General features: G+C 39.5%; 1 protein-coding gene across 1 annotated transcript in view; it reads right to left on the bottom strand.

Moving 5' to 3' along the window:
* Nucleotides 1-9,326: 9,326 nt before the first annotated feature.
* Nucleotides 9,327-24,191, bottom strand: part of Map3k2 (mitogen-activated protein kinase kinase kinase 2) — a 68,916-nt gene continuing 54,051 nt past the window's right edge. The window contains exons 13-17 of the mRNA XM_028867067.2: nucleotides 21,157-21,305; nucleotides 20,111-20,242; nucleotides 18,631-18,760; nucleotides 14,390-14,567; nucleotides 9,327-12,963 (exon numbers count right to left, since the gene is read on the bottom strand). Of these exons, the coding sequence (XP_028722900.1) occupies nucleotides 12,738-12,963; nucleotides 14,390-14,567; nucleotides 18,631-18,760; nucleotides 20,111-20,242; nucleotides 21,157-21,305 (815 nt within the window). The 3' untranslated portion in view covers nucleotides 9,327-12,737. The remainder of the gene's footprint in view (nucleotides 12,964-14,389; nucleotides 14,568-18,630; nucleotides 18,761-20,110; nucleotides 20,243-21,156; nucleotides 21,306-24,191) is intronic.

Genomic DNA, 24,191 nt, shown 5'->3' with positions numbered 1-24,191 from the left:
CCAAAAATAATAGTAGAGTGGTCCTGGAATAGCTCCAGTAAAAGTAGAAGAAAAGAAGACTGGTTTCACCCTGTTTATTTTGAAAGAGAAATAGATGAGATTTGCTGACTGGGATAATATGGGAAGTGTGGAGGAAGAAAAAATAACACCCAAGATTTTTGGTTTCAACAACTTCTAAAATGATGCACCTTAGGGTGTAAGCATTGCGGCTTGGATGGAAAGGGATTCTGGCAATCAGGAGTCAAGGAATACTAAGTGTTACAGCTCGGATGGAAAAGTATTCTGGCAGTTGGAAGGAAACCAAGCACAAGTCACAGTAAACATAACACTTTACATTTCTGCTCCAAGGAAAGGTTTCACCAATACAAACAGCTCTGCCGGGCAGGGGAGGGCTTCCCCAGAGAATTGTTACAGGTCTGCTTCCTAGGGGAAGCTTTCCCCAGCTCAAGTGTTACAACCTTGCTCCACTCTGTTCCCCGGGCAAGAAGGTCTCACCCAAACCTCTTGCAAGAGATTTATTGGGAGGGAAGAATCCAGGAGGGTGGCTGCCTCTGCCAGGGTGGGAAAAGGCCAGCAGCAAACTGAACAGGCACAGGGCTTATATAGGGGCGGTGTTTTTCCAAGGAGAAGTTGTTAAGAGTGGGAATTGGTCAGATTCCAGTCCTTGAACTCAGATTGGCTAGATCTTCTGCTCAGAGATTGGTTATCTGCTTAGTTGGTCAGGGGCTCTGGTTTCAGGGCCGAAGTGTGTTTCTTTCACTGGCCCTTTTGAGCCTTTTGGCTCTAATTTCAGGGCCAGAGCATGTTTCTTTCACTGGTTCTGATTCTAGGGCCAAAGTATGTTTCTTTGGCACTGTTTTCAGGTCAGTATGTATTTCTTTGGTTTAGGTTCAGGGATAAAGTGTTTCTTTCACTGGCTCTGGTTTCAGGGCCAGGGTGGGTTTCTTTCACTAGCTCTGGTTTCAGGGGTAGGGTGAGTTTCTTTCACTGGCTCTGGTTTCAGGGCTAGGGTGGATTTCTTTGGCTAGCCCTTTTACTGTACATAGGGAAAGTTCAGGTTTGGAAGATGATTTGGAGCAAGTCAGATGTAGGTGGCTGTAGTAAGTCTGTTTGCTGTTCATAATAAAATGTCATGGTGGGGGGCAAGATTTAAACAGCAAAACTTAGAAAAAGTAGAAAGGTGTGAAAGGGGGACCAGAAAGAGGGAGGAAAATAACAAAGCATGTCTGTCACTGTTTGTAGCTGCACGGGTGTGTGGGTTCACAGGGATCCATGGAAAGAAGACTCAGAAGCATCTTAAGAATGAATGTAACTTGCCTGGCGGTGGTGGCGCATGCCTGTAATCCCAGCACTTGGGAGGCAGAGCCAGGCGGATCTCTGTGAGTTCGAGGCCAGCCTGGGTTACCGAGTTAGTTCCAGGAAAAGGCGCAAAGCTACACAGGGAAACCCTGTCTCGAAAAACCAAAAAAAAAAAAAGAATGAATGTAGCCTTTCATGGCTGTAAGGGGGGCCAGCCTCGAAGGACTGAAACACTTTCCTTTGCCTAGGGCATTTTTATTTTCCCTCTATTTACAGTTTAGCCAGGTAATTCCAATACCTTCAAAGTAACCGAAGGGAACTCCAAAAGATAAAATGCCAAGTGCAAATTCCTTGATTTCTCAGGTACCTCGTTTTACAGGTTTCCTGAACCAAGTTTTACACAGGCCTTTGATCCTTGGGACTGACTCTTTGATCCTTGACTCTCAGTCAAGATTCACATAGGGCCATAAGAGAAATAAAAGGTTAAACAAAGGATGGATTAGGACTAGGTGCTACTCTCTGGAACCAGACCATGTGTAGCTCAGCAGGAAAGCAGCCACACGTGTCATATGTATGAAAATGTCACGATGAAGCCCATTATGCTAACAACAACAACAAAAAAGCAAACAAGCAATAAAAAATTGGACTTTTTTTTTTTTTTTAAGAGAGCTGGGAAGATAACTTAGTGGGTAAAGGTACTTGCTGCACAAGCTTGAAGACTTAATTTGGGATCCCCAGAACCTACATAAATGAGGCAGGCATGGTGTTACATAGCTGTGGTCCTGGAGCTGAGAGGCAGAGAAAGGAGAATCCCTGGGGCTTACTGGCCAGTCTAATCAATGAGCTCTAGATTTAGTGAAAAATCCTGTTGCAAAATAAATAAGGTGAAGTGGAGCTATGAGGAGATGGCTCAGTGAAAAAGCACTTGCCACAAAGGTGTATGGATCAGAATTTAGAGCTATGGAACACCCATGTAAAAGCCAAAGAGAGAGCTCAATGGCCAAGAGCACTTGTTGCTCTTCCAGAAGTGTGCTTCCCAGCACCCACATGGTGGCTTGAAGCCATCCCTAAATCCAGTTCCATGGGATCCAAGGCTTTCTTCTGACCTCTCAGACACCAGTCACACATGGGGTGGACATGCATTCAACAAAACACTCATACAAATAAATCTACACAGACAAAACAAAACCAGGTGGGCCAGGTAACCTGCTTCTAATGATGACATGCAGGAAGCCGACTGTAGGTTCCTGGAGCAAGCCAAACCTCTGGGCTCTGAATTCAAGTGAGAGACCCTGCCTCTATAGGTGGAGAGCAAATGAGAAGGGCAACTGCACACACATCAGAAAAAAAATGAGCAAAGTGATAGAGGAAGCCACCTGACATCAGCCTCTTGCATCAATGGGTACACACACACACACACACACACACACACACACACACACACACACACACCCCAAGCAAGCACACAAGGGAGTGAAAGTCAGCTGAATTTGTGGACTCAGTTTCCTTTGGTTTATACTGCTGCTAAGTCTGTACTAAAAATGTGTCCAGTGTCTATGAGAGCTGTCTCCATAGTGGCCATTTTCCTTCTGGGTACCTCTGTTGGTCTCACCCAGCTTTGCATTCTATGGGCTAAGCAGGTTCTCACCCTCTAAAGACTTTGCAGATCCTACATTCATTGGGAATGTGGAAGCAAGCACAACACTGAGATCAGTCCAGATGGAGGACTGTCTTCCTGCTTTCAAGCCTCTTGAGTATTAATCACACTGCTGGAGGGATTCAGCTGTGGCTGTCAAATGCATCCCTGGAACTTCAGAGTCCCTTCTCAAGATGTTGTGACAAAATGGGAATTCTCTCTTCTGCTGGCCCATCTACCAGAGGAATCACTCTCACCAAACCCCACAACTGGAGCTGAGACTCATGAGGGATGTAGGACTGTCCTAACAGGACTGCTTGGCTTTCATCTAGCTTCCCTTTTGAACTGGCATCTGAATCTCCTCCGTCCCCTTCTGCTTTGCTCCCCACTCCACCCCCCCAGTATCTTTTTGTGTCCTTCGTGGCTTCCCCTCTATTTCTCTTCTTGGAATAAAGTATTTTTCTTACTCTGAATCTCTTTTACCAGATGCCTTGGATGGTTTTTGTTGTTTTAAATTCTTAATGTAGTCGGAGAACAACCTCACGGGTGGGCTCTCTCCCTCCACCATGGGTTCTGAGGATTGGGTTCAGGTCCCCAGGCTTGTGTGCCAAGCACTTTAACCCACTGACCCATCCCCTAGCCCTGTGCTTGTTTTTAATTACTACTACATTCAACCTGGGCCATCATGTCCACACAAAGATCTATTAAAGAGGCTTTATGGACATTATAGGCTTAGACATCTAGAGTTTCTAGGTAACTGCTAGGTGTTCCAAAGAGAAAGCAAGCAAGAAGAAACTTCTGCGGGCTGGAGAGATGGGTCAGCGGTTAAGAGCACTAACTGCTCTTCCAGAGGACACGGGTTCAATTCCCAGCACCCACATGGCAGCTGACAACTGTCTGTAACTCCAAGATCTGACACCTTCACATAGACATACATGCAGGCAAAAGCACCAATGCAAATAAAATAAAAATAAAAAAATTATTAAGAAACTTCTGTAAACACACTATGTTAAAGAACATATCTGTACACACAAATCACAGTGGGAATAAATACCAGCTTTATTAACACTCAAAGTGCCATCATTTATGTCCATCCTACAGTCCAGAAGATTACTGATAGTAAGCCTCTGTACTACAATCCGTCCAAAGATGAACAGGAAAGAAAAAGTATGTCTCACTGTACTAAATATCGCAGGCCTTCATGCATGACAAATCTAAATAAAGATGTGTCAATAATACACAAATTGCCATATAAACAAACTCATAATCACTAACAAAATATAAACATGGTTTCTTTTATATTAAATTTTTAAAAAGCTATTTACCAGCAAGAGAAAAATACATAGAAATTATAAAACTCAAGAAATTTTACACATTTTTTACAATCACAATTTTGAATAAACAACAAACCCAAAAAGTGTATGAAATGTGGCACATACTACACTGTGTCTGGCTTCTGGTAGGTTCTAATCACATGGGTTCCTTTCAACCTAATAAGCTTAGTGATAGTCAACTTCAACTGTAGACTTTATTCCTAACACAAATCATTTATAACACCACATACTTTTAGAAGGCTTCCACTGAACACTGAATACAGTAACATTGTCAGACAGGAAACCTAACTTCCAACTCTTTCTGCCGGTTGCTTAAAACACACAGTACAGTATAAAGACACTCTGTGTATTTGGAGATTCCTAACACAATGGTAGTCAACTGAAGAATCACAATGCCAATGCATTGTTTCATAGACTCAGTCTAACTTTGCTCAGTAAGAGAAAAATTAAAACTTGAAAACTTTGGAAATAAAGGAAATATTCAAAAATAATAGCCAGACAGGTCTAAAGTAATGGAAATATAAAAATCTTGACATGTCTTCAAGACTATTTAGTTGCTCACATTTTTTAACAGCTCTGAGAAGTCAAATGCCATGTTAGTGGACAGTGTGTTTTGCTACTGCTTAACAATCCTGCATCCCACCCCCCAAAAAAGGATGTTAACTGCAAGAGTATTTTAACTGAGCTCTAAGCAAACGCTGTATCCAATTCTGGAACTACAAATGCTTAAATGGTTAAAACCAAAATTTAAAAAATAATTTTGACCAGCCAGATGAAAATATAGTATATTTATATATAGTAAATAATCTTTCAGAAAGCTTTTACATATATTTAATTATCATAAAGTTCTTTAAATTGTAGAAATGAAATGAAAATAAGAATTTACTAAGATATATACATGTACCTACACATGGAAAAGGACATCTCCACACAAACCCATAGCTCATGATACAGAATACTTTCAACCTAGGAACTGATTCAGAATACAGGATAAACTTAGAATGCAACACTGAACTCCTGAGTTCCTCAACAAAGACAGAACCACACAAGGTAACTCTGCAAAAGCAAGAAGGTCCTATTAAGTACTGTAGCAGCGTCGTAACTGAGGGCTACATCTGGAAGAAGTGCAAACACGAAGACAGTAGTTCAATGCACACACTCATGATTCGCAGACACTCAACATTATTGGTCATATAAATCAGTGTACAAATTAAATGTTTGGAAAATGTGCAAAAAAGTCAACATTGGTAAGAAACAAAAAAATATTTATACATAATTATAAACTGCCCAGTATTCAACTGAGATTAAAAACATTTGCTGAAAATAATACATTAAATATAGAGAATTTAATGGATACATTTTAAATTTACATTAAGTCAAAGGGTAAATTTACAAATTGATAATCATAGTTTGTAAGATAAAAGTTTGTTTTCAAATTTATCCAAGTTTATTTACAATGAGTAAAAACAACCACGTGAAATATAAGAGATGTCAGACATTAAAAGTATTTTTTGGTATTAACTTGGTTACAATATTTCAGAATGCAGGCTAAATTTAAAAACCAACAGCAATAGAAGAAATGTAAACCTTTTACTTACTAATTTAAAAAAAAAAAAAAAAACACCCACAACTGTTTGTCTTTAAAGAAGTATTCTCCTCCCTAGAGAATGTGGTTTTAATTCACGAGGGTTTGGCCCACTTTCTTTTGCCCATGCAACTTTCTGGCTTGTAGCTTCCCACTTGTCTACTCTCCTTACTGCAGGTGGGAAAAACAGTCTTTGGAAAAATGAGAACATGTCAAATATAGCCTGGAGTCAAAGCATCTACTAGAGTTTAACGTATAATTACTTATCTTCCCTTCTAAGTAACGCTAATGCTAAAATCACTGATTACACTGTTTTTTTTTAAGTTATAAAACATACAAATACTAAACACAAAAGTGCTTTTCAAAACAGTCATAAACTTTTCTCAACTGGCATTACAAGATTCAGAAATCCTAAGCAGGGGACAGATTCTGTAAGCTTTAAAGAACTAGAGAGCAGATGCTTCTGTACGTTCCAAATGTCTATGGCACAAAGCAGACTGCAGTTCATGACCTACTTTTCTTCACAGCATTGTCTAAATGTCCCTTAAGTCAAACACAGCTCATTAATGTTAAGACACTAGAAAGAAAATAAGCCACCAATCTGAGAAATCAGATGTCAATGCGAATCTACATACATCAGTGGTCAAAAGACGTCAGTAAGATTGGCACACATACAAACTTAAGTCTGCAAATCTACATAGCTCCACAATAGTTGAAGGAAATTCTGCATGTCTAAATGCCAACACTGAGCACCTGTCCTTTTCCTGGAAGGATAGATTGGCATACAAATGCTACTAGCATCTGCTCTACCATTTATATTCTCTTAGCTTACACATGGGCAAATTTAACAGGGCTAGTCATTTTGGCTATATGTGCAGGGAATACAAAAGCTTTGGTTTAAAGTGATTCTGGTAATACAGACTGAGATACAAACAAACATCATCAGGCAGAAGGACAGGAGTATTCTCTTATTTAATGTCTTTGCTGTTAGGAAACAATACCCTATGACTAATACTTTGTTTTTGTTTTGTTTTGTTTTGTTTTGTTTTTTGGTTTTTTCGAGACAGGGTTTCTCTGTGTAGCTTTGCGCCTTTTCCTGGAACTAACTTGGTAACCCAGGCTGGCCTCGAACTCACAGAGATCCGCCTGCCTCTGCCTCCCGAGTGCTGGGATTACAGGCATGCGCCACCACCGCCCGGCGTATGACTAATACTTTATGACTGTCTATTAAAATACACACACACACACAAACCATGAATTATATGAGACTGTATACAGGCATTGGATACAATTTATTCATTTCTTTACTATAGCTATGACTCCCCCCTTACCTTCCTGAAGCTCAACCTTGACCACTCTTAGTACCTCTGAGAAAAGAAATGTCTAGGTTCCCCTGAAAACTTATCATCTCCAACTCTGAACAGTGCAAATGGAGAGAAGGCTGGCCCTGGCATTTCCACAGCTCGTATGGCATCCTGTCTGGACAGTGGGAGGAGTCAAAGCAACACGAACGATGACTAAGAAGTAGGAACAGTGGCATCACAGCACACCTTCCTTAACCAACCAGTAAGAGGTACAACAGTATTTCCTTTTGATGACTTGGTAAGCTAAGGAAGTTGGTTAGGTTAGATAACGTCTGGCAGAATTTCTATTCCACAAAGTTCATGGAGAAATAGCTAAGATTGAATACTTTCTATTTAAGAATTATATATAAGCTAATTATTATACACACAAACACACACATTGATTTTAACCTACTTTTAGCAACTAAGAGCTTGGCAATTTACAATAAATACCTTTATTAAACAATCAATTGTACTAACTACTTACGGAAAATATACTGGCATGCCTACTTGAGGATGACCATTCTCACCCCACATTAGTAGATCATACATTTTCAATTGTTCTTCCAAGAACAGAGACAGATCTAACTGAACAACTACACCTTCCTTCCTACCCCTGCCCCAGCTCCAAACACAAACACACACACACACACACACACACACACACACACACACACACTCACAGAACAGTAAGCTAGAGTATCAGTTAACATGTTAAACACTAAGGATTAGAATTCGCTGTCCCTGGATTTCATGCTCATTGCCTCAACATTTGTGAAAGGAGCTCTTTAGGGCAAAACAACAATCCTAGTTCTGTGAAAACCATAACCGAATAATGAGACACAAAGAACTTGGACAGTGCCAATATGACTGAAAAATCAAGTAATCAATCAAAAAATCAATTTACTATGTCTTTTAGAATGAGAATGCCTTTCTATAGTTATTTTAGGACTTCACATCTAGTGGAGACTGCAATCAGAACTACTGTTTTTCTGCGAACTTTTTAAAAAAAGAGGTAGAAAGGGTAAGATGAGGAAATAAGCAATAAGAAACACATAGGGGCCAACACACAGTCCAAGACCAGATAAACTCTTGAGGCCTAGTGCTTCTGGAAAACCCTTCATTTTGTTAGGTAATTCGAATTACAAATCTAAAATAAAATTAAGGCATACAGAGAAAAAGGCACTACTAAAAATTAACAAATTGCTTTTCATTGAAGTTTAACCAGTGTTAAAGTCAAATAAATATGAATGTTACATCTAAAAGTAAATGCCAAATTTAATGATAAAACCATAGAGTCTCAAAAAACCTGATCTTTGCATAAGAAACACTTGGCGGGAGTTCAACCTCTATCAAATATTTTGGGTATTTTAACACCTAAAAACTAAAGTTTGGGGTTATTTTTCCCCTTAAAAACCAAACTAAAACAGTAACAACAGCTGGGTCAGGGAGAACCCCAATACAGTGTGCTAAGGAAAAAATGCTCCATTGTCACAGGACAGACTGGGGCTGTGTGGTGTAGTAAGAACAGGTTCTGACAGAGGCTGTCTAACCTGGGATACTGGGATAGTTATACTCTAATCCTTCTTGTTACTGTCTTTGGAGTCTACAATAGTCAACAATTATCCAAAATTTCTTCCTTATGATTTCATATAAAAATCCTAGTGTTTTAAACATCACTGCTAAACTTTCAGAGTTAGGGTATGCCATTAAGTAACTGTCTGCCCATTCTCCTCCTCAACTGTAACTTCCTGAAGGATATTAATTTGATGTGACATAGCACATCACAATTATTGAGTAAGAAAATTAAAAAGATTGACCCTATTTTTTTTAAAAAAAAAATGGACAAAGCTGGGTGTGGTGGCACATGCCTGTTTTCCCAGCACCTGGGAAGCAAAGGCAGGAGCATTTAAGTTCCAGGCCAGCCTGAAACACATAGTGAGAACCCTGACTCCAAAAACACAAATTAAAATAAGACATATATTTGTGTACCTGGTTGACTCCAGCTGAATTTATATGAAGGTTCTCAAGACCCCAAATGAAACCTTTGGCATGAACTCTGCCATTAGCCAAGGAGTCTGCATCATGCTGGGTCATCTGCCAATCTATTCAGGTTTGATTTTATTTTCTTAGTGATTTCACATATTTTATAACAACTCTATTTCAGAAGTAGTACAGGTCAGACATGACCAATGTCAGAACTTAGTAGCAGAAAGCTATTCTAAAGATGTATTTTTACTTTTTATGTAATTTCTATTGGGAACAAGATAAGACTCAAATGAAAGCCAATTCAATTTATTCTGAAATAACAGTTTTAATTTCTTTTATAGTCCAGCATGCGCATTAATATTTGACTTCTCATATATTGTAGATTGTGCCTCTTAATACTTTCTAAGGCAATAGTTATAGATGTTTTTAAAGTTAGAAATATATTTTTGTAAACAAGGAAAAGTGCTGAAATTGTTCAAGGCATTCATTCTGAAAACCTCAAAGTATGTATAACTTCCATACATTTTAATACCAATCCATCAAAAACTGTACTGGTTATGTTTTCAACCCTTTGTTTGCACTGCGAAAGGTCTCCACTTGACTCACTCCTGTCACACCACTTTGAATCTCTCAGGGCCTCGGCAGAAGGTGCTTCCTGAAAGCACATCTGTCGCTGCTAGTGGATCTCGCTCCAGCACCGGAAGTCTGCTACTGGCAATGCAGAATGCATGTAAAGGCACAAAGTCAGAAGTCTGGCCATTTCCCAGCCACAAAGAAACATTGCAGTACCAAAGAATCAGTTGTGCATTTAAAAAAACAAAATACATTTAGAGTCATTTTTAAAAATTCAAACTTCATCTGTCAGCCCATACTATTAGGCAGAAAAAAAAATGGAGTGTAATATTTTACTTCCTTTGACAAACTGTTTCCTTTCAAAAACTTCTTTTTTTTAAATTTACTATTGACCTTCCATGTCCCATACCCCTATCTACTTCAAGCTTTTTTGCTCTAGCAGGGTTTGCGCTTTTATATATATACACATGTACATGTGTGTGTATACTTTTATACATATATATGTATGTATATATATGTATGTATATAAACATTGTGTTTTTGGTACCTTCACAACTAGTCTGAAATAAATTCACATCATATTCAATATAATAACTCTGTAAATTATTAGTCTATTTTTAAGTCTTTATAATTTTATTCTTCTTAAAAGCAAAAGTATTCTGATGCAGCTAACACCTGCTTTGAGTTCCAGTGTGCAAGTATCTTTCTGAAGAGGGTTTGTCTCTCTTCTGTACTGCACGTTACCCTGATGGACCAAATATGAGCCATGAGAAATCACAACCAGACTCAAGACAAAGAAACAACAAAACAAACAAACAAATAAAACCCCAGCAATCCAGGTACCATAATTTTGCTCAAGTAGAAAAGATGCCCTCACTCACAAAAGATAAAGAAATTAGAACACACACACACACACATTAGGTTTCCAGCATAAGATTAAGATTTGCTGAGGTGAGAAGCACCTAATGCTTGTTCTTTGTAAGGGGCTTCCTTTGCTTGACACTGTACAGGAGAAGTGTTAACTAACATTCTGTGCGTTGACTCTTAGACTGTTGGAATTTCAAAAATTATTACAGGGTATGCTGGATAGGATCTTGATACATTAAAGCCAGATCTACATAACTTCAGAAGCCAAGTACTTAAAAAATATCTAAATAAACATGCCTTGCAATAATAACAACAATGAAATCAGACTCTTTAGTCCCTTCTGATGAAAAGCATCCCATTCAGGGTCTCCTGGAAGACTGTTATCGTCTAGACTTTTAAAAATAAACTACTTAGCACTTGGTTTAATATGCTGAAAATTTTCAAGTGGCCAAATTACTGACACCTTCATGTTTTTCAAGTCTCATAATTGTACTAGAGACAGTGGGATCTTCCCCAGCTTAGTCTTTCCATTTAATGACATGGCTCTAAGTAGATGCTTACACTGGAACTACCTGGCAGTGTTTTAACCTTCCCACTGCTAGCAAACACTTTGTTTTGGTATACTTTTCTGGGCCTAGAAGGATGAACTGACTTTTAAGGAAAGAATATACAGAGAGGCAAAATTCAAAAGGTTCAATACTCAAATTCATTATTTCTAAAGAGATAGTGATTCCAACACAACCAGCAGCTGTCAAAGGACCGACTGTTGCCTGCTGTGTTGAGCTGTGCACCCCTGACTAATCATCATCTCTCGGGACCCTCATGGCCCTGCATCTTTCCTCTGAAATCTGTGTTTACGCTTTGTGAATGGCTGTTTTTGGCTTATAACTGGGTTTTCCTTCTAGGCACTTCTGCCTTCTGTGGCAGGATGATTCCCGGGAAGAGTCCTTGTGCACTAGTCTACTTAGCAGCACCCCAACCCTACCCACTAGATGCTAGCAGTACCTTGTCAGTTATGGCAACAGAGTGTCTCCAGGCACTGACAGATGTCAGGTGAAGTGACGTGACTCCCCACCACTGATCTCAGTTCTACCTCATGTTTGTTCTTCAGAGGTCCCTCTGGCTACGCACACTGGGATCCCAAGAACAAGGTTTTATTTAGTGACAGGAACTTTAACAAGTGGGTATTTGAGTTGAAGAAGGTTAGGAAGATAGTATATACAATTTTTATTATTTCTCAGTTCCCTTCATTTGGGGACTTTCCCATCAAGTAAATAATGTTTAAAATATACTAAATGACACTTGGTTCTTTTTTCCATTATTTCTACTGACTGGCAAATGTGGTCTATTCTACTGCTCATACATCTAATGAGCAGTCGTCTGTGTTTTAGTTAAATTTACTCATTGGCTTCACATAATCTGCTTTCAAATACAACAGTATTTTAAGCAAAAAGCTGTCTCTCAAGGCTTACAGATTCCAGTAACATGGATCCACTATAATGTATTTGTCTATTATACTGTTTAGGATTAACAAACATACCTCTTAGAGACTCGCATCTCCTAATCAAGATTCCTACTGAGCAAAAAAGCTTGATAGACAGAGGTTAGGATCTAAAGAATACAGATATAAGAAGGAACCTATATTCTTTAAGTTGAGTACCTACCCTAAACTCAAGTTTAGGGCTCCACCCCACAAATAAGGATCTATTTAAATACTATCACTAAAAACTACAAATTGTACATCACTTTCTTTTCTTTGTCTTCCATGTCAGTGATACAGGGCAAGACTACAATCTTTATATATTCCAAATGATTTGTTTGTACTAAAAAGAGCAACTATGTACTAAAGTGCTTTATATCGCTGAACCACATCAGTACATTATAAAAATTTTTAAAAAAAAGAAGTTTCAAGTTCTTGTAAAGAAAAAAAAGATTAAATATAAAAAATTTAGTTTACTATTATTAAACAAATTTAACCAGGAATCAAGAGAAATCTTTCCCTCTTGTCTTTGTCTCCCATCTCTCATTCTTATAAAAAGGAAAGTGCAGTAAGAGAGAAGGTGAACCCGAGGATGGAGCTGGCGGGGGGGCACAGGAGCAGGCGCCGGCTGCTAGTGATAATGCACGAACAGGTGCCGCAAGAGCTCCTCCGCGGACGGTCGTAGTTTGGCCTCTACAAAAATCCGTTTCAGGAAGTCTCGGGTATAGTCTGAGACATGAGGTGGCAGCTTCGGGTTGGTTGGCTGAGTGGCAATCTTAAAGATGGCAGCCATTGCTTCAAATTCAGCCCAAGGTGGCTTTTCAGTTAGCATTTCTACCACAGTACATGCTACACTCCTAAAAAGAAATAAAAAGAAGCATTACCCAAGTAATAACTTTAGGAAAGAAAGCTGACTAGCCAGAAAATAGAAACTGGGATAAGTCCGCATATAGTTTAATATTACTTATTTCAAATACAAAGTTTCACTCAAAGGTTAATTAAATAAAAATGTAATTCAAACATGAAAATTAATGAAAGGCTGGAGCAATGTATACATTTCAATGAAAATATATCATAATTATCTATGATCACAAATGTATGGTTAGGCAAAGAACTTTATTATATTTGTTTTAGATCATTTTCTAACATGATGTTAATAATTCTGTCTCTATCATACAAAGAATACAAGTATTATAAATTACTTGCCTTCAAGTTCCTAAAATCAATATATTTCTTCCCTGGTTGGGAAGTGGACAATGGCCATTTTGTGACCTAACTTACGTGATTTATTAATTCAGTTTTAAGATACTAACAACTACACACACAGCGCTGCCATGACAGAGTCCCTGCCCCTGGTATAGGCACCAGCATCATTTCTCTTCTTCCTTACCTGGAAGACTTGCAGATACCTTAAATCATCCAGAATCCAATAATGCATTTTCCAAAAACAACAGAGCTAAGCATATTATGAAAATACCACATCACACCACCACCACAGCAACAGTTTTTATTTCTGTAAAGCAATTATCAATTTATTGTAAATAATTATATGATTAACATTCAAGATCCTTGGAAAATCTGACTTTGCAATCAAAACATAATTAATGTTTTTAATTAATTAACCCAGCTATTAATGGAGATCTCCTTGTTCTTCAAACACATAAACAGAAATTACATGATGACCCATTCATAACTACAGTGCTTCACTGTAAGGTTTTAAATTTTTAAGTAAATATCCCTGCAATGGAAAGTTTGTAGAGTCTGATATGTCCCAGCCCAGGGTGGTGGTGAGGAGTCAAGATTCATGTTAGGGTGGGTGGGTATGTCAGGAGTGATGAATTAATCTCCTCAGGTGACCTCATAACTCACTCTTACCCCAATTATTATTTGTAGTCTCACCCATCTTATACAGGCAATTATGTGTTTTCAAATGTTTATACATACCTTTGTGACTTAAAAAGAAAATCACCGATTCATTTTTTTTTTAAATTTTGTTGTTTTAAGATACTGACAGCCAAGAGTTCTTTAAAAGTTACTCAGGGGAATAAGAGCTTTCTAATGTTGAGGTTTGCTTAAGACAAAATCCTTTCTACAGAAGGAAAAATATTTCAAAGACTCAAGTATTTAGTCTTAGCCTTGGTAAGATATAACTAAAATGGAATTAATCATTACAATTCATATATCCTGCTTCCAAAGTACACAGGATAATGTGAATCTGGCAATTTCAAATGTGGGTAGAAATAAGAAGGTAAGTTTCCAGGCAAATCTGACATCCAAACTTACCAGATATCTGCTTTTCTGCCATAGCCTTCTCCACTAATGACCTCAGGACTCATCCAGTATGGCGTGCCTGTGACAGACTTCATTCCTGTGCCTGAGAGACAGATGGTCTGAAGCCGTTTGCTAGCCCCAAAGTCTCCTAATTTGATATTGCCTGTGGAATCCCTCAAGATATTTGCTCCTAAAAATAAGAAATAGTCTTATTTCAAAGATTTTATTGGCATTCTAGAATGTATAATAAGTGACAGAGAATTACTGTGTAGACTCTAATCTGTACCCAAATTAGGTTGCCTGTCTAGTCCCAGCAGTACCTGGCATGCCTCGATTAGCAAGTCCTATTTACCTTGCATTAAGCATCTGCTGTTTAGACATCACTTCTCCAGGTGTTTCAGAACCTAATGAGCTTCTCAGATAAAGGATGGGGCAGGGCTAGGCGAGGTTAAAGAGGAAGGGGAAAGGGCTGAGAGTAAAGCTTAGCCAAGCACCAAGAAAGGCTCTGGCTCCATTTGTTTGCTGATTACAGATGGCTGTGAACCACAATGTGGGTGCTGGGAATTGAACTCAGGACCTCTAGAAGAGCAGCTAGTACTCTTAACCTCTGAGCCATTTCTCCAGCCCCCAAATGTGTAGCCCAGGCTGGCTTCAAACTCGTGATCCTACTGCCTCCACCTCCTTCAGCAAATCCTATTGGCATGCGCCACCACAACCGCATTTGTTTGCTATAAAGCAAGAAGTCCATGACTGAAGATTATTTTCCTGGTAAGCCAGTTTCTCCTCAGGAACTTCCAAAAGGACCTTCATGATCAAAACTTCTACCTACTCCATATTATTGAAGCATTAGTTACCTTGTATTTTAAGGTATTCTTTTGTTGTTGCTGTTATTTTTAACTCAAGGCCTCAAACTTGAGATCTTCCTGACTCAGCACCCCAGCACTGGAATTACAGGTATGCACCACCATAATACACTTTTTTGTTTTAATGATTTCTATGGAGAAGGCTGAATAGTGCAGATAATCTACATTACAGACCATACAGAATACAGCCTCTCCACTTCCACCATGAGCTTCTACTCTCCCAGAAAATTCCCCAGCCTTACCAGCAGTAATTCCACAGGAGAGTCTAGGATCCTTCTCAGCAAAACCTATTAAGCCTGTCTGACCCACCAGTAATTTTCTCATGTAGCTCTGCTTGTTTATGATCTCCTACATCTAGTATATAAAAAAGGACTATCTCTAGACTATTTAATCACAAAGCAAAACAGACCTTTTTGTTTGCTTGAAATGTGGTCTTGCCATGTTCAGGCAGGCAACTTGAACTCTTGGGCTCAAGTGAGCCTCACAATCCTCTTATTTCAATTTTCCTAAGTAATTGAAACTACACTTGTTTAATAAGCCAGATTTTACTGGCTACAAGCAGAGGACACTTTCCCTACACAGACATGCGCATGCGTGCAGAGTCGCCGTTTGAGAAGTAGCATCAATACTGAACTAATGCTCACCCACAGGAGGAGCTGAAGAAAAAAATAGGCAGCCAGGTTCCCAACACAGTTTTCTGGTTTTTAAACTGTATTTTAAATTTAAAATAAGGCTTTTCAAACATAGGCAAGGGTAGACAGAATTGCTTATGTTCCCATTACTCACATCCAACATCCAATTAGACAACTAAAAGCTAAAGCAAAACCAAACAAATCCAGGATGGGGAGATGATTCTGTGGGTAAAGTACTTTTTGTTCAAGTATGAGGACCTGAATTCAGATCCCCAACATACACATAAAAACTGGGTGTACCGACATGCATCTGTTATCTCAGTGCCAGGGGCAAGGACATAAGAGGATGACTAGTACTCCTGGCCAGCCAACTTAGCTAGAAAATGGTAAGCTGAAGATTCAGTGAAAGATCCTGACCCAAGAAAACAAGATGGAGAGAGACAGAGCAGGCATTCCCTGTCCTTTTCTGGTGTGTGCACATGCACAAACAAAACCATTAGGAAAATAAATTGTCCTTTTATTAACTATTTGGTATTCAATAGTATAGTTCCTTCCCCCGCCCCTAATATATAGACCAGGCTGGCTTTGAACTCAGAGATCCACATGCATCTGCCTCTGCTGCAATTAAAGGTATGCACCGCCAAGCCTGTCAACAGTACAGTTCCCAGAAAGACAAAAAGAACAAAGAACAGGGCCAGAGCAATGGCTCAGTGAGTAAACCTGTGCCTTCCATGGTAGAAGAGAACCAACTCCTTCACGTTGTTCTCCGCCCTTTGTGCATGGTCTGTGGCACTCGCATGCACATGCACACACACTCAAATACAAAAACTGTGATGAATTTAGAGGGAGGAGAGAGAGAAGGAAGGAGAGGGAGAAGGAAAGAAGAGGGAGCTGGGGGAATAAACTTTGGAAATGAGTGGGTTTTCTAACAGTAATGATCTTCATCTTTGTTATGATCCGACAGGTCTGAAATTACATGAAATCAATTATCTTACCTTTCCATTTGCCACTTATAAATTGTTCAAAAGAATCAGAAGACACAGAACAAGTCAAAAGTATACTATAGAAAGCAAATGCCACTGTGTTGCCATTTGGTGGCCACCATTTTCCTTCTGTCATACTTAAATTTACAAATTTGAGGCCCTATTTTTATATCTTATTTTTCTCTCTTATCAATATTTGTCCTGTAATATTTATATATCAGCTTGCTTTCATCCCCTTCACTTGACCACGGTGGTTCATCACACTTTCTGGTAAGATTAGGAGATTGGTCCATACAGAAAACAGCTCCCTTTGTTTCTTTTCTTCATTTTGAGGGCCAAAGAGAAGTTAGCTTAACTAGGACTAGATATTCCTAACTGAATAATTTCTTTATGAAGTTCTTTAAAGTATCAGCTTTTATACTTAATAAGCCCCACTATAGTGCATGTAACCTGCCTCAGGAATTCTGCATACTAGACTCATGGTAGAAAGTACTGTTCAATTACCAGAAATGATTGGCACTTTCCTTCTTGGCCTAATCTGGACATAGTCAAGATGCGGCCCTACCATATGGAAAAGCAGAAATCTGGGAACTTGTAAGAGGGGCAATAAGATCAATGAGTAAATTTACTTTTTTTACTCAGTGATTTCTAAATTTTGGGTCATACTTCAGTTTTTAAAGACTCAGGTAGGCTCCCAAGTAAAGAGTTTTTAGTACTCTCAAATTTTACACATCTCTCCCATTAACTCACTCCATGTACTCATTTCTATATTTGATCCCTGGGGGAAAGTGAATTTATCCTAGTTGAAATTTATCAAAGCGCAATTTTGGGATCTTCCCTTCCTTCCTCTTTATTCTTTCATGACATCTATTCCCATGACTTTAAATACAATTATAACATAAAGCATGTCATCACGGTAGCTAAGTTTTAAGTGCTGAGCACTAGGCATTGTTTTAAACATTGCAACATGTTAACATATTTGATCCTTGAAAGAATCCTATAAATTGAATACTATTATTACTCTAACTTAAGAATAATTAAAAGAGAGGGCAGAGGGTGCCTCTCAGGGGTAGAGAAGCTGCCTAGTAGATGCAATTCCCTAGGTTCCATCTCCAGAAATTGGGGGTGTGCACCACGGGAAGGGAAGAAAAAGGAGGATGAAAGAGAGAGGGATGAAAAGATTAATGAGGAATGAAGATACAGAAAGATTAACATGTCCAAGGTTACAGTTAGAGCAAATGAAGCCCAAGTTTGAATCCAACTCTGTGATGGCAGAACCCCTGCTCATTGCCCTAATGCCCAGGCAGTACTCATACAAACATGGTTATATTATTCTAGGGGTGTCTGAATGACACTGATCCTATGGACCCTTACATCAAAGCTAATCATTCATTCATGTAGGCCCAAATTTCAGAACTGGTCTGACAGGACACTAACAGAGTCCATGAGAAAGCTGGAGAACTGTTCCCCTCTGGTAGTTTACAGTTTAAATGTTCAATGCTTTAATGGTATTTCTTTCATTCACACTCAAACAAAACTGTGTATTTAAAGTAAAAAGTAAGCCGGGTGGTGGTGGCGCACGCCTTTAATCCCAGCACTCGGGAGGCAGAGGCAGGCGGATCTCTGTGAGTTCGAGGCCAGCCTGGGCTACCAAGTGAGTTCCAGGAAGAGCGCAAAGCTACACAGAGAAACCCTGTCTCGAAAAACCAAAAAAAAAAAAAAAAAGAAAAAAGAAAAAAAAGAAAAAATAAAGTAAAAAGTAATTTATGACTTACCTTTGATATCTCTATGGACAATCATATTACTATGCAAATAATGGACCCCCTCCAGAATCTGACGAGTGTATTTCCTAGTCACATTCTCAGTAAGAGCTCCATATGCTTTTAGTTGGTCCTTAATTGAACCCTAGGATAAAAGAAAACAAGTAAACCTTCTGTTTAAAATAAAATATGCTATTCAATCTTTATTTTTATTTTATTTTATTTTTTGGTTTTTCGAGACAGGGTTTCTCTGCGTAGCTTTGCACCTTTCCTGGAGCTCACTTGGTAGCCCAGGCTGGCCTCGAACTCACAGAGATCCACCTGGCTCTGCCTCCCGAGTGCTGGGATTAAAGGCGTGCGCCACCAACCGCCCGGCTCAATCATTATTTTTAAGAGAATCCTTAGTTCATGGCTAGGAGACTCTAAGTGGAAAGGGCAGAAATTCTCGGTAAAATAAATATGCACAGTTTCTGTTCTTTCAGATTATTTATGTTGAACTCATCTCTTTGAAACTAATAAATTACAAGTCTTCCATATTTGTAGGCCTTTAATACAACCCCAATGTGTTTTCCAAAAATAGTGTTTAAGCCAACTTCCCCAGGAAACAGAATATTTGAAAACATAAAAGTAGTAGCAAATAAGGCCGGTCAGTAGCAATGGTATCATGACAAAGAGCTGTGCATAAAGGAGGTGTGCTGCTGCTTGCAGGACACTGACGGTGGTCAACAATAGCTGGCACTACCAGGTACGGATCTGGAAGCTCAGAGGGCAACCTGTACCTTCAACGTGCAACTCTAGCTCCCTACTCCCATGAAGACCCATAATTCAAACTTCTTTTTCCTAATTTATGCTATTAAATTATGAGAATACGTTTTCTTCTTCTTCTTTTTATTCTTTTGATATTGTGTTTTGTTTTTTTGAGACAGGTTTTTCTGATTACCCTTGGCTATCTGAGAACTCACTCTGTAGACCAGACTGGCCTTGAACTCATAGAGACCCACCTGCCTTTGCTGGGATTAAAAAAAAGGTATGTACCACATTTTTTTTCTTTTAAAGTTTTTTTTTTTTGAAGTCATTTTGTCAAGTCTAAATTGGCCTTGAACTTGAAATCCTCCTACCTCTACTGAGTACTGGGATCCTGAGTACTGGGATCACAGATATATGTTACCATGCCTGTCAGAAGGCACCTATCTCTTAATGAGTAACGATGCTAACTGCCATCTTGAAAAAAGTTTTTAAATTTATTGAATAATCACAATACTGGCTAAAGGAAAAACTAAAATTTTACTATAATGAGTCAGGCTATGATCATTCTCCTCTTGTGACTAATCAGCGTGGCTACAGTGGAATAACCAGACATCCTACGTCTCCTGACATTAGCCACATCAGGTTCAAAATTTCATCTATGACACAGAAGATCAAAAGGGCTGGACTGGAGTCTCCTCAACTTACTTTTAATAAGAATGTATCTTTTCAAAAAGATGCATGAACTTACCCCTGGCATATATTCCATAAAGATGGAGAGTGTTTTCTCCTGAGGATCCCTCAAGCAGCCGTAATACTGAACAATTCGCTCGTGTAGCAAGTTTTTCAACAACTGAATTTCACACTCAAGTGCATTTACTTCCTGAAAGACAGAACTCCTGTTAAGTCTTCTTTTAAAAGTACGTTGTTATTATATTTGTCTCTCTGTCTGTTTGCATGTCCATTTGTACATGCACCAGGAAAGACAAGTGGAGGTCATAGGACAACTTGCAGGAGTTAGTTCTCTCCTTCCACCATGTGGGTCCCCAAGAGGTGGATTCTGGGTATTGACCTAAGGTTGACAGGCTTGGTGGCAAGCCCTTTACTTGTTAAACAGTTTCACTGGCCCTACATTAAGTCTTTATAGCATCAAAGTAAACACAAAATTCTCTTAGTTCATGGACTGTCATGGAAATGTTCACTCTACATAGAATATTTTAGTCTCTACTTTTTAATGTATGTGACCTTGCCTAAATTTGTCTGGACCACATGTGTGCAATGCCCTCAGAGGCCAGAAGAGGGGGTTCGACCACCCCTGGAACTAGAGTGACAGACAGGTGTAAGCCTCAATGTGGGTGTTGCAAACTGAGCCTGGATTGTCCGACAGAGCAACAGGTGCTCTCAATCACTGAGTCATCTCTCCAGACCCCCAATATCTTTTATTTAACAGCCCCAGGTTGTTTGCTAAGGAAACACCAAGTCCAACTAGGAACACAAATGAAGCACTAAAACAGCTGATCATTTTACTACAACCCACAAATCCCTTCACATTGTTATATTACATTTTAAAGCTTTTTATGTACATTTAGTCTGTCTCTGGGTGTTGGGGGGTGTGGTGGGGGTCAGAGAACAACTTGTGGGAGCTGGGTCTCTACTATCATGTGGGTTCTGGGGACCGAATCAGGTCTCTAGTCTTGGAGTAACTCACTAGTCCCATTTTTGCTTTCGGCTTTTTCCCCTCCAAGAAAAACCACTTTTTACGATGGCCAAGTAAGCAATCAGAGCGGTGACTTTTACCTTGCTGGTCTCCGGGCTGTCCGGGTTAAACTGAACTTGTTTAACAGCCAGTTCTCTTCCGGTATCAACATCATAACAGAGGTAGACCCTACCAAAAGCTCCTTGGCCAAGCAGTTTGCCCAATCTCCAGTTCGTTGGAGCTCGAGGTGCTGAAAAAGAGTATTTTCTTAATATGGAGTAGTCAGGTGCTAATCAGTGACTTCCTAACTGAACATTCAGATTCAAGGGAAAATTATGACCATCCAAATTTATAATGGTCTCTATCGTTCTCCCTATCAAGAATTCTAACTAAAAGTTTATATCTCATGACGTATTTTTCCCAGTAAGATTTTCTTTTACCAACTACAAAAGTGACAGCCATCTTTCACTTGATCTAAGATGTCACCAACTATAAGATACCCTATTTTCCAATTTTTACTGCAGCAAATTACAAATATCTGTAAATAGTTTTTTCAGTCCATCTATAATACAGAAATGTGGAAAGAGTATCAATGTCCATCTCTATAGAAGAAATCAGGCAATCAATAAAATTACAGCTTTATGTATATGGTATTTTCCCTGCATGTGTGTATGTGCACCACATGCATACAGTGCTGGAGGCCAGAAAAGGGTAAGGGATATCCTGGAACTGGAGTTACAGATGATTGTGAACCGTCTCCTGATGCTGAGAATCAAAACTACATCCTCTGGAACAGCAGCCACTGCACTTAACCACTGAGCCATCTCTCCAGCCCTATAACTTTTTTTTTTTTAAATCGTTGTGTGTTTTATTTTGTTTTGTTTTGTTTGCTTGTTTTGAGACAGGGTCTCACTATGTAGATCTGACTGCCCTGTAACTTGTCATGTAGCTCAGGTTGGCCTTGAATTTCTGGTGCTTCTGCTCCCAAGTATTGGAATTACAGATGTGTACCACCCTGCCTGGAAGAAATTATAACCTTTACTGAACATTTTGGAAAAAAGATTACAGGGCACCCAACTAACCTAAAATCTAAGGAAAAGGAGGCGCTCCAAGGAAAGAAAAGAAATGGTGAAGAACATAGAATAATGTGGTGATATTTTGTTTGCACTCTAACAAATAAAATTTGCCTGAAGATTACAGAGGACAGATCTAGCCACTAGATTAAACAGAAGCCAGGCAGTGGTGACACACACCTTTAATCCTAGCACTCAGGAGGAAGAGATCCGTCTGGATCTCTGTGAGTTCAAAACCACCCTGGACTACACGAGATTAATCCAGTTTAAAAGAGAAACAGAGCCAGGAAGTATTGGCCCACATCTTTAATCCCAGCACTTGGGATCTCATGCCTTTGCTCCCAGTATTTGGGAAGCACACACACCATTAATCCCAGCACTAGGAAGGTTGAGATAGGAAGTGATATGGCTGGGCAGAGAAAGGCATATAAGGCAGGAGGAGAAAGGAACTCAGTCCTTTCCGCTGAGAAGTCGGAGGCATTCGGTCTGAGGATTCATGGAGACAGGATCTTCCCCTTTCAGCTGAGGAGTTGGCGAGGTGAGAAGTGGCTGTGGCTTGTTTCCTCTGATCTTTCAGCATTTATACCAGTATCTGGCTCCATGGTTTTATTATAAGACCAATTAGGATTCATGCAACAGAATAATCCATTCCAGCAAGTAAGGAAAGCTAAGTTCCACTGTGCACAAGTATGAGCTGCCATGACAACACTAATCACAGGAAAAGCAAGACATACATGGGTCCAACTTGCCCAACTTTTCTGTGTACCTCCTCCCTCCCTGTATTCAGAGGAGACAGAGATCATGGCCTTAGTGCTCAAGGTTAGAGAACAGAATGGTCCTGTGATAGAAAAGTAAGAGTCACTGCTGGACATGGTGACACATACCTTTAACCCTATCACTAAGAGGTAGAGTCAGGTAGACTTCCCTTGGGAGTTCCCAGCCACCATGGCCACAGAGACCCTGTCGGGGGTGGGGGTTAGAGCTCACAAGAGAAAGCAATCAACATAACCAGACTCAAGAGAACTCATTCAGGAAACTTAATTTTTGAATAGGCTGAGGATGTAGCTCAGTGGTAGAGTGCACAAAGCATTTTTTTGTTTGTTTATTTGTTTCTGTTTTTTGTTTTTCGAGACAGGGTTTCTCTGTGTAGCCCTGGCTGTCCTGGAACTCAGTCTGTAGACCAGGCTGGTCTCAAACTCAGATTTCTCCTGCTTCTGCCTCCCAAGTGCTGGGATTAAAAGTGTGCACCAACACTGTACAACTTTCAATGGGTTTAATTTCCACAACTACATACAAAAGCAATTTAAAATTAAAATAAAAACACAAAAAACATGGTAGCTGAAGAGATGGTTCAGCAAGTAAGAGTAGAGAGTGCTTCTGCTCTTGCAGGACACACACTGATGGCTCACGACCACCTGTGACTCCAGCTCCAAGGAATTTGATGCTCTCTTCCAGTCTCCATCGTCACTGCACTAATGTATGTGTGCACGCGTGCGCTCTCTCTCTCTCTCTCTCTCTCTCTCTCTCTCACACACACACACACACACACACACACACACACACACACACACACACACACACCTAAAAATAAAAATAAATCTTTTTTAAAAATCTATTAACATATTAAAGGTCTGGATGGAGAAGGTAGGCAACATGCAAGAACAGATGTAGAGTCAAATGAAAATGTTTCTTCAAAAAAAGGGAAATGTTTCCTCAATAAGATCATAAACAGATAAGCCCTTAAATCTCAGACATGGGAAATGGAGACAGGAGGATCAAGAGTTCAAGGTCATCTTCTGGTACACAGGGAATCTGAGGCCGATCTGGAATGCATCTCAACATCCTGCATCACAAAAGAGAAATGCTCAAAGGAGAGCAAGGGTGAGAACGAAGACGGGTGAGGTGCAGAGCAGCAGCAGGAGTGCAGGACCAGGGGAGGGGTGAAGACGGATGAAGACGGAATTTCTCCTGGAAATATGTAGGCCAAAAGACAAGGGGTGAGCTAAAGGCACTGGTTCTTTTTTTTTTTTTTTAAAGGATATCTACATGCAGAAAAAATATCT

Source organism: Peromyscus leucopus, chromosome 19 (assembly GCF_004664715.2).
Source record: "Peromyscus leucopus breed LL Stock chromosome 19, UCI_PerLeu_2.1, whole genome shotgun sequence".
In the NCBI taxonomy this organism is placed as follows: domain Eukaryota; kingdom Metazoa; phylum Chordata; class Mammalia; order Rodentia; family Cricetidae; genus Peromyscus; species Peromyscus leucopus.
Note: the sequence above shows the minus strand (reverse complement) of the source record. Positions and strands in the feature narration are given on the sequence as shown.